This window comes from Condylura cristata, unplaced genomic scaffold, assembly GCF_000260355.1.
Source record: "Condylura cristata isolate star-nosed mole 26May11 unplaced genomic scaffold, ConCri1.0 scaffold00021, whole genome shotgun sequence".
NCBI classification, from domain to species: Eukaryota; Metazoa; Chordata; class Mammalia; order Eulipotyphla; family Talpidae; genus Condylura; species Condylura cristata.
In genome coordinates this window covers 29,256,326-29,267,175 of record NW_004567122.1, presented here as the reverse complement: position 1 = coordinate 29,267,175, position 10,850 = coordinate 29,256,326, and the positions used below count along the sequence as shown (strand labels likewise).

The 10,850-nt window shown below is 49.8% G+C and overlaps 1 protein-coding gene across 4 annotated transcripts; it reads left to right on the top strand.

Annotated features, from left to right (window-relative positions):
* Positions 1–1,946: 1,946 nt before the first annotated feature.
* ECSCR (endothelial cell surface expressed chemotaxis and apoptosis regulator) lies at positions 1,947–9,741 on the top strand. 4 transcript variants are annotated; one of them, XM_012727720.1, is made up of 11 exons: positions 1,947–2,076; positions 5,196–5,237; positions 5,574–5,588; positions 5,743–5,802; positions 6,253–6,387; positions 6,763–6,810; positions 7,693–7,806; positions 8,136–8,234; positions 8,399–8,435; positions 9,182–9,278; positions 9,429–9,741. In XM_012727720.1, the coding sequence occupies exons 1-11, from the start codon at positions 2,016–2,018 to the stop codon at positions 9,435–9,437; spliced, it is 717 nt and encodes a 238-aa protein (XP_012583174.1). In that variant the 5' UTR covers positions 1,947–2,015; the 3' UTR covers positions 9,438–9,741. The 4 variants fall into 4 exon arrangements, with proteins under 4 accessions (XP_012583174.1, XP_012583173.1, XP_012583175.1 ...); XM_012727719.1 differs by having other exon boundaries at positions 5,538–5,588; positions 6,256–6,387; XM_012727718.1 differs by having other exon boundaries at positions 1,948–2,076; positions 5,538–5,588.
* The last annotated feature ends 1,109 nt before the right edge of the window (positions 9,742–10,850 follow it).

Sequence of the window (10,850 nt, the reverse complement as noted above, 5' to 3'; positions counted from 1 at the left end):
AATAATATCTTGATTTTGGGGCCCACTCTGGTGGTGCAGTGGGTTAGGGAGCAGCACTGCAAGCTGGCTGCAGCTGCCTCAGTGCAAGTTCAATCCCTGTCCCAGAGGTGACCCACTTGGCACGGCAGACCTCTCCGGTCTCAGACTCTGCTCGCTTCAGCAGTGTACTTCGTCCATCTGCCTGTTCTGCTCCCCACTCTGTCTCTGGTGAAGCCTCTCACGGTCCCTGCACCTCTGGCTTGTACCCCAGTTCTGTATGAATAAATAAATAAATATTTATAAAACAAAAAAAAAGAGTAATACCTTGATTTTGACTTCTGGCCTCGAGAGCTCTTAGAGAATAAATTTCTGTTGCTTAAAGTCACCCGTTTATAATATTTCGTTTATGACAATTTGTTTGTTTTATGATAACTTGTTACAGCAGCCACAGGAAACAAATACACTTACAGTATATCACTCAACCAACACTACCTTACATGAGTGATCAAGTGAACATTCATATAATGGATGTTCAAATCAAATGGAACAAAGCAAAATCACGCACCAGTGATAGGATGCAAAAGAGCGAGAAATCACATAGCTTCTGTGACACTCATGTTTAAAATGCATGAACTAAGTCATGGGAAATAGCAGGCAAATTCAATTGGGGGACATCTACAAAATAACTGGACTATAACCTTCAAAAGTGTCATAAAAATTAAGAAAAGACTTGACTTAGATTCCAAGTTGAAGAAGACTAAAGGGACTTGCAATGAGTAATTCTAGATTGGACCCCTTTGCTAAAGGACATTGGGACAACTGTCAAATTTTAAATGGCACCGGATTAGAAAATATTAACATACCCATGTTAATTTCCTCATTGTGATAGCTGTTTTGTGATTATGCAGGAGACTCAGTGCCTGTAGGAAATACACACTTAAGCAAACTTGAGAATGAAGGGGCATTGGGATATTTTGTTGGCAATTCAAATGGTTCAGGAAAAAGAAGTTCTGTGTGATTGTACTTTCAACTTCTCTGTACATTATCACTTCAAATAAAATATTTATTTTTTAAAAAAGGGAGAAAAAGATCCCAATCATATAAGTGATTGTATGTACCTGCATACATTGTCCCAGATAGGGAGACATCCACTAGAAGGAAATTCACAATGATATTAATTCTGTGAAAGAGGTGGGATTATGTGTGACATATCTCTGGTCCTTCATATTTGGGTTTAATTCCATATGTGTGTGCTGAGGACTTACTATATGTCGGGCATGGTGCCAGGTCTCTGGGATACTAAGAAAGTGAAAACGCTGGCCAGAGACCACACATGAAGAACCATGGGGTTTGGGGTTCGGGGTGGAGGTTAAAGCCAGGATACCGTGAAGCAAGGGGAACATCTGATCCCAGTGAGAGAGAAGGGCCAAGAGAAGGATGTTGGGAATATGACCCTCCTGATAACCCTCTTGTATTTTGTTAAAAATAACAAGGGTTGTAAGGACTCCCTGAAAGATGTTGGGAGGAGGGAGAGGAATGTGGAGAATTCAGTCTATAAAGCATGGGCGGTTGGTGGGCTGAGCGCTAGGGCTCAACCATGGGCAAGCAGGCTGGTCTGAAACAGCATGGAAAGGCAGGGAGCCAGACCCCAGGAATCCCCCAGCTCTTGGTGGAGGGCGCTGATGGACCCCTCAGAAGGGCAGAGAGGGATGTCGGGGGGTTACTTTCACCAGCCTTTGTGCACAAGCCCTGAGGAGACTTAGGGGCTCTGGCCCAGGCCACGTGGAGACCCGGAGCAGGGGCAGGGGTGGGGGTGCACAGCGTTACAACCATACATCCTCAATCCTCATCTGGACTGCAGGCCCAACAGGGCCCCTGGAGCCAGTCCCAATCTGTTTCCTTCTATTCTTTGACAGGAAGCTCCTGGAGAGCCAACCCCCACCCCCCACCCCACCCCAGCACTCCCTCTCTCTTCTCCACTATGGACAGAGCTTCCACCCAGCTAGCCGCTGCCAGCCTGAGACAACCCAGCTGACATGGGGACCTTCAGAGCGACACAGCTGTGCTGGGGGGTCCTTTGCTTCCTCCTGCTCCAAGGTAAGCGGACTGGCTCGCTCCTTGAGCATTCCTCTCCTGAGCTGATGGCCTGGATACTTGTCCCTCCTTGGCATCACATACCACACATGTTTTCCATGGATATGGTGTCTAAGGGGAATTCCAAAGCCTTTTTATGAAGATCAGTTGTATCAGGAGGTAGCCATTACCAGGCAGGGGTAAAATAGAGATACCGTTAATTAACTCTTTTATGGGGAAATTTCCACAGAGGCTGGCTTCCTGAAATGTGGACTGTGACTGCCTCTGTGGGATTGAGACTGGAGAGCAACTTCCAGGGTGTGCTTGGACCAGAGAAGGCGCTGGCTGGCCCAGCTAGCCCCTGGTCTGGCCACAGGCTGGATCACAGCACCTCTGTCCACTGTTGTAGCACATAACTGTCTGTACCTTGCACTTGAGAAATGATCCTTTTTCTCCTTCCATATGAGAGAAACCAGCCTGGAAATGCCTACCATTGACTTTAAACTCAAGCCACAGCAAGAGAGACTCCAGTTAGCTACCAAGAACTTTTTTCAGCCAGGGGGCTAGATGAGTTGACCAGAGGAGAGGACTCGGAAACAACACCTCTCACACCAGTTCTGTTAGCCCCTGAGTTATGGAGTAGGGGTGTTCTCATTAGGGAGCAGTGCTGGGAATCATGAAAAAATCCAGGAGATTCTGACTCATTGGGCAGCAACTTCCCTTGGGCAGCCCCACCCCCACCCTACCAGCCAAGAGTCCCCTTTGGAAGATTCATGAGGTTGTGTTCAAAGCAACAGAAGAAGTGAATGCAAGAGAACTTGGCTGGGAGGAGTAATGGCCCTATCTTGGAGGTGGGAGGGACGACCTGGTACCAGAACACTCAGCCTCTGGAAGCTCCAGATATTTCTCTAAAAGCCCATGTGCTGGAGTTCAAACTCTGATCACCTCCACCCACTAGTCCCTGACACCAGGTCTCAGGATAGAGTTACAGATTGCTCTAAGGTTGGGGTACTGGTGTAGAAAATGCAGAGGTGGCAGAAGAGGAAATTAAAAGGTGAGACTCCTCAGGTGAATTTTCACAGCCCCTGCTTCTCCCAGCTCCCCTAACCACTGTCCTGTCCCAGGCAGGTGCAGAGTTGGGAGTGTCCTGGGCGAGCTCCATCTAAGCTGTTCTCACTCTCTCAAGCTCAGAGCAGTGGGCTGAGGAATCCTTTGGAGGACAGTCAGACACACAAGGTGACTTGACTGTGAATAGGGATTCAGAGACTTGGGACTTGGAGTATCTGAGAGAATTGTGCAAAAATAAAAAAGGTTAGCACTTAGTGAGCATGGATTATCTGCTAGGCACTGTGTTTATGGCTTTATAGGCAATTTCTTATGCTCACAACCACTTTGAGGTCTTAAAATCACTTATATTTTAAAGAAGAGGAAACTGAGGCCCAAGGAAGATAGTAAGTAAGCTTCAAAATCCATGATTATGACTACTGGTGTATACTCTATAGTATAAACTATACTGCTGAGGAAAAGCAGGGTTGTGGCTGGTGAAGGGGAAGAGAGAGAGGCTGGAAGGAATGAAGCAGGTAGGTTTTATGGAAGGGAGGCAAGGAAAAAAAGAAACCCTAACAGCCAGGGTTCGTTGGGTGTCTACATGTTCAGGGGTCATAGGCACCCTGGCCTATAGAGACAGAAGCTCCTTAAATCCCTTCTTCACTCACAGAAGAATCTACTGGTGACAAAAATTCCAAGGGCGGGCATTGGCAGGAGGCAAAGAAGAGATCAGGCTAATGGGAGCTGGAGTTTGTGAGTTGAGAACTTCTCCTAAGACCCTAGTTTTGTTTCTAAGAGTGTGGGAAGGCCATATCGTATGTCCACCTCCCCCCACAACTAAAGTTATGACTTTATAGAAAGTACATGGTACCTTAGGTATCCTTGATCAGTCACTAATTCAAGTTTTCAGGAAATGCCTTGAACTGAAAGGGTATCCCAGGGCCCACCTGGGAAGACCTCTCTCTAGGCCGGGGAACCTGCCCGTTCTAATCCCCTTTTTAACCAACCCCACCACTCTTCCCTCTGCCACCCAATGAGAGAATAAGGTTCTTAGAGGTGGTGACATGGAAAAACCTGGTTCAGGGTTTGGGCAAGCTTGGGCTTGAAAACAATTAATTTCACAGAATTCAAGTGATGGCCACATGGAGGAAGGCCGTGGCTAAGGAAAATAAACAGAGCAGCAGGCTGCCCCGGGCTTGGGTGGGTCCCTGGCCCCCAGCGGCCTCTGTTCATCCAGACAGGGCCTGGTACCTCCCTGATGATGAGGGGCCGAAGAGCAGGAGGGCCAGAGGCTGCAGGCCCTGCCCCAGAGGAGAGACGGACAGACGGGAACCCAGCTGGGCGGTTCCACTTCCCCACGTTGTTTTCCTTTCATATTGTTCACAGGTTTCAAGAATGATTTCATTGTGGAAAATGAGCAAACACAACCTGACCTTTCAGGTCCCACATAACAGCAGGGCCCATAGAACTCTCTCTCACACACATCTGCAGAGACCCTCAGGCACAGGCAGGCACACATGCAAAAGCACGCAGGCTTCTGACTGGAGCCTCCTGGTAGCTGACTCCTCTCTGGGTTTGGCCAACAAGGACCATTTCTGAAGAAGCTTGTGTGAGTGTAAACTGGCTGCCAGTATTTACCTCTGAACTTGCTGCCCATGCACATTCCTACCTCACTGAAGGAGGGCAGAGAGATGGCCCAGACACTGCCCCAATCCCCAGCCTCATCTCATTCACCACACCTTTCATGTCCTTCCCTCAGGGCGGGACCAGGATGACAATATTCACAGGGGAAATGGTATAGGCTGCAGGCTTTCTGTCCTTGGTCACATCACTAGTTTGAGGTAACTTTCCCCTGACCTCATGAGATTGAGACAGGAAAGGACTCCAGAATCCCACAGCTACTGGCGATGGTGCCACTGTGTTGTGGTGCCAGAGGAAGTCAGCACCATCCGCTGCAGTGACATCCTCTAGTCCTTTGCGTCGTGTGTACCTGCCAGCATGGAGGTTTGCAAATTCACAAGGCCTGGGCTCTCCAACAGGCTCTGCGCCAGGCACGAGACTCACCGAGTCTGCATGTTTTTTGCTTTCTCTACCAGGCTACAGCTCCCAGAATACAACACAGCCATCTGGCCCTCAGGGTAAGACCAAATACAGAGGACCAATTCCAGCATGTGGGGCCTCAGAGCATAGGGAGGGCGGAAGGACCTTTGACCTCAGATCAGGGCTGGTGCCAGAGTCCTCAGTCATCCACGGCTGAGCAACTCTAGAAACTTTTATCATCTTGTCCCAATCTGACATGCCTTGAGAGTAAAGAGGTGTGCGGTTGAGAGCGGGGGATGGGGAAAGGAGAAACAGTAGAAGAGGGGAGAAGAGAGAGGAAAGAGAGGAGATACAGCAATAGAGGCGGCGGGCCCTTAGGCTCAGATGGTCTATTTCAGAAACCTTCAGCATTCTCAGTCTGACCACAGAGCCAGCTTCTCCCAATACAGGTGAGTGAGAGTGGCTGCCAACGGGCCCATCCCCGCCTCCCTCCCACCCCATGCCCAGTCAGAACTACCTGAGCCCAAGGGTCCTCAGTTGGGTAAGGGATTGTGGGGTTACCACACCTGCCCCATCTCCAACTGTATCTGTCTGTCCTTGCAGGAAGTAGTCCTCCTTCAGAGCCCGTCAGCTCAAGCCCTCCGAGCAGTGCCAGTACCTCAGGTACTCTGCCGCTTGGACTACACACCTTCCGGGGAGGGCCCATGAGGCGGCAGGCAGTGTCTGCTCGGAGGGAGAGTACAGGCTGGCGGAGGAGCAGACATGTAAACAGGAGCTCACATGGACAAGTACAAAGCAGGCTGACGGGACTGTGAGGGGCACATGAGAGGTGCTGTGGGAGCCTAGACAAAGGCCAGTCATCTCTGGCTTGGGGGCCAGGGAAGAATACCAGAATGAGTGACCTCTGAGCTGAGACCGGAAGGGTCCACCAGAGGAAGACTGTGGGCGGAGGGAGGCAGAGCGTGTTCCAGGCAGGGGGACCACACAGGGCAAGGCCCAGAGGTGAAAGACGATGGCTCCTTCTGGAATTGAAGGCACAGAAGAAAAGGAGGATTTCCTCCCTGTGTACACGCTAAGGGCCTATTCAGGCCACATATATTTCCTAACTCACAGCAGCTCCAGAGGCCTCACAGATGCCCGTGCCAGCCAGTGAAGCCATGACGCCGAGGTCAAGCACGGTGGATGACCACGCCTCATCCCTTTTGGGCCTGACTCAGTCGAAGCCACAGAAGGACACGTCAGGACTCGGTGAGACCCTGGGATGGGTTGGGGGCATGAGAAACACTGGGTCTTGTCTGGGGTGGAAGGGTACCCATCTTCCAATCTTCAGTAGGCCCAGTTTCTGCCTAACAACAAGGGTCTCAAGGTCAGGATCCAGATCAGCAGCACCCTGCTTTGGGAAAGGATGTGAGAAGTCTGATGGGGAACAGAGGCAGTAACTAGGGCCTGGCTGTAATGAAGGTGAGAGGATGTGGACTACTAAAGGCACAGAGTAGGAAAGAGAGGAGCTGGTGAACCCAAAATGATGTGTGGGGCCATACACTTCTCAGGGCACGCTGGCCTTCACCTGCCAGCTGGGAGGGGGGACACCCTCCATCTCAGTCATGCTGTTTCACGCTGCAGGCACCGGTGTCCCCAGCAGTGACAGGAGCAGCAGCAGCACAAGTCGAGGTGCGTCATGGCTGTGCTCACGGCCAAGGGCCCCTGCTGAGCCTTTATCTCATCCTACCCCTTGACTTTGGGATTTTGGGACACTCCGAGCCATTTTTGGGAGAGAGGGGTGAGGATAAGGAAATGGGGTAGCAATCAGGTCTGTGGAGTTGAAAAGGGGGAGAGGCCCTGCCTGGTGGAACAGTGGGTTAAAGCACCACACTACAAAGCCGGCCTCGGCTGCTTCGGTGTGAGTTCAGTCCCTGCCTCAGAGTGACCCACATGGCACAGCAGACTTCTCTGGTCTCACCCGCTGCTCAACAGTGTACTTTGTAGATCTTCCTGTTCTGCACCCTACTCTGTCTCTGGTGAAGCCTCTCACCACCCCTGCACCACCGGCCTATACCCCAGTACTGTATGCATAAATAAATAAATCGTAAAAAGAAAGCAGGGAGAGACAGGTGGCCAGACCACTTTCTGAAAGGGTGCTGGTCTGACCAGCAGAGTTGCTTGTCAGAGCAGCGCCTGGATACAAACATCCATGTTCTTCTTCCCTTCCATTTCCATGCATAGCAAAACACACATGGCTTTAAGTTGCCCACTCTGGTGCCCCACTTCTGCAGTGCAAATCCCTTTCCTTTGGGCCCCTAGCAAGTGGTGGGAAGACTAGGAGGGAAGCATTCTTAACCATCAAACTTCTGGAACTGGTAGCAAAAACAGCCAGCAGTGGTATTTGTGTAACCCTACTCACCACCTGGCTCATCTTCCTTTTGGGATCTGGTCAGAGTGGCAGGGAGGAAGTCTTTTTTGTAGGGTGCTAGGGGGAGCAGGGGAGGAGCTCTCCCTCTCTCTGGTAAGCCCAGTTGGTCCCTTCACATTGCAACCGTTCCCCCTCCGTTTTAGACACCTCTCAAAACGTTACTCCCAAATCAGCCACCGTGAGCCTGAGGACAAGAGAAGATCTGACCATCCTGCCCAGTCCCACATCAGAGACGGTGCTTACTGTGGCTGCATTTGGTGAGAGGAGGGAGAAAGTGGGGTGTGGGAAGGGGTGCCACCCTTGAACCGACCTAGACTCTGGGTCTGCTCAAATCTCGCCCATTGTTCCAGGCTGGTAAAGAAGGCTCTGGTAAGAAGGCCCTCCCGTCAGTTCTCTCTGGCTCTCTGGGTGCTGAAATCCAATGGGGCAGGGTCATGGAGCCCACCCTGGCCAGGGGCACCAAGCTGAGAGTCAGTGTTCATGCTCAGAGCCTGTGTACACAGTACTTACCCAGGAAGGGAATCTGGACTCCTGTTACCCTTTTGCCTCCTCTACCTACCCTTCACCCTATCCTTTCCCTCCTCAGGTGTTATCAGCTTCATTGTTATCCTGGTGGTCGTGGTGATTGTCCTAGTCAGCGTGGTCAGTCTAAGGTTTAAGTGTCGGAAGAACAAAGAGTCTGAAGGTACAGGCCCTGACCTTTGCCTTTGCCCCTCTTTTCTAGGGAAGCCAGAGCTAGTCTGTCACCATTGGATGAATTGGGAGGGTCCACTTGGGTGAACTTTGAGGGGCAGTTGGGTTTCTGAGTTACCCCATGTGACTCCTCACTGTGCTTTTGGGTTTCTACAGATCCCCAGAAACCAGGAAGTTCTGGGATATCTGAAAGGTAAGACCGTCGGGGGTGTGAGGGAGAAATCATCTATGTGACCTCTCATTCCCCCACTCTAAGAGGAAAACAACACTTTGACACTCACTCACTCACTCACTCACACTTGAAATCCTCACAGCCTCCACTGAGGCCAGGGCCGGAGGTGTGGGGGATGGGGTAGACCTAAAATGAAATGATCAGGTGGTGGCAGGAGATGATGACAGCCCTAAGTGAGGGCTGAGGCTCCAAGTACCACCCCATCATCAAATGTATAGGAACTCCCAATCTAACACAGCGCTTGAATTAAACATTCCCTCTAAGCCTGGGAACCATTTATTGAACCCCAAGATGTAGCAAGCACTGTGGTAACTGTTTTGTAATTGTATCTCAAATCCTTACAGTAACTCTTCCAGGAGGTTATCACTGCATTTTATATGTTATAAAAATGAGGCTGGGAGAGAATGTATTGATATTTTGGTCAAGATCACACAGGCAATAGGTAGTAAAACTAAGACTTAAATACAAGTCTTTTTGGGCTTCCACGCTCACTTTTACCTCACTATGTCTAAATAAATTCGAATGTAGGTTTATTGAAACAAAGAGCTAGATTTCTAAACCTCCCCGCTAAATACAAGTCTTTTTGGGCTTCCACGCTCACTTTTACCTCACTATGTCTAAATAAAATCGAATGTAGGTTTATTGAAACAAAGAGCTAGATTTCTAAACCTTCCCGCTCTTTTCTCATCTCCCCTTCTTATCTTTAGCTGCTCCACAGCCAATGGAGAGAAAGACAGCATCACCCTCATCTCCATGAAGAATATTAACATGAATAACAGCAAAGGATGTTCCTCGGCAGAGAAGGTGCAGCTCCTTGGCCCTTTCCTCCTTCCTTACTCTCTTCCTAGCCCGGCGATCTAGTTCCTTAGCCAGAGAGGAGATCCTGTCAGACCCAGACTCTGTCCTGCCACTCCCAGGAAGTTGGTCCTTCCTCATTATGTGTTTATTCTGCAGGTTCTTTAGAAGCAACTTTGGGTCCCCGTGAAGCCAAGAAGGCTGCAGCTAACCCAGGGACTAGAAGGAGAACAGCAATGGGATTAGTACAGCAGTGTAACTTATTTTATTGATCCATATCTACTTGGAGGTCTGAAGGATACCGGCCTTCTTCCAGACTGGGAGCAAACTACCAATATGAGGGACTCCCAGGTCAAATACAGCCTGTTTCTCCCACCACCTCAGAGTCGCGGGAAGCAGGAGTGTACAGAACAAGAGCAAGGAAAATGACAAAGTGGACTGACTACTTTGCATTAAAATTATTTTCTGGCTCGCTGGCTACTTTCCTTTAAAGTTCTGTGCCTCCATGTGCTTTTCTTAGCTACTTTGAAATCTTCTTTCTCAGCCAAGGCATATAGGCAAGTTTCTGTTCCAGCAGGAGCTCTTTGAGAAAGCTGGGAGGTGGAGGAGACATTCTGTTGGATGGGTCTTGGGTCACCTGATTTATTAAGTAGGACTTAACCACCTCAACAGAGTGGGGAGAAAAGGAGCTGTCGAGAGCAACCCATGATCACAGCTAGAGAAGTTTGAAGTCTGGAAATTGAGAACATGGGCAACACTTTCTGGTGAGGAAACGCCAGTGGGGAGGGCTGAATAGTGTGAGGGAGCCCTCTGCCTGCTCCAGCCAGACCCACACTCTTTGATCCTGGCCATAGGAGTATCACTGGGAAGGTTTGGAGTGAGCACCGGTCTCCCTATAACTTCATAGTCAGAAACCCACCCACTGAACCCCATGTAGCTATTTCTGTACTAGAACAGAAAAAAGGTCACAAGTACTGTAGTCATTTAAAGAGGAGGAGGGAAAGAAAGGGGTTATCTGTATTTTTACTAAGAGGCATCTCTGTTATGACTGGTTTGGAAATGAACGCTGGCTGGCAGGAGTCATCTATGGCTGTCTGTATAGGGTGTTTGGCTTTATTTTATTTTATTTTATTTTTTAAAAAGATTTAGTATTGGCCCTCCCTGGTGGCACAGCGGGTTAAAGCACAGCACTAAGAAGCTAGAGCCACTTCTGCATGAGTTCGATTCCCGCCTGCCCCGGAGGCGACCACATGGCGCGGCAGACCTCTCCTGACCCGCCCGCTGCTCCCCTCAGCAGTGTACTTCGTCGATCTGCCTGTTCTGCTCCCCGCTCTGTCTCTGGTTAATTCTCTCACCCTCTGCATCTCTGGCCTGTAACCCAGTTCTGTACAAATAAATAAATAAATCTTTAAAAAAAAAAGATTTAGTATTTATGGTTATAGAACTGGGGTACAGGCCAGAGGAGTGGTGGGTGAGAGGATTCACCAGAGACAGAATGGGGAGCAGAACAGGCAAATCTACTGAAATACATTGCTGAGGAGAGCAGAGGGCGGGTCAGGAGAGGTCTGCCAAGCCATGGGG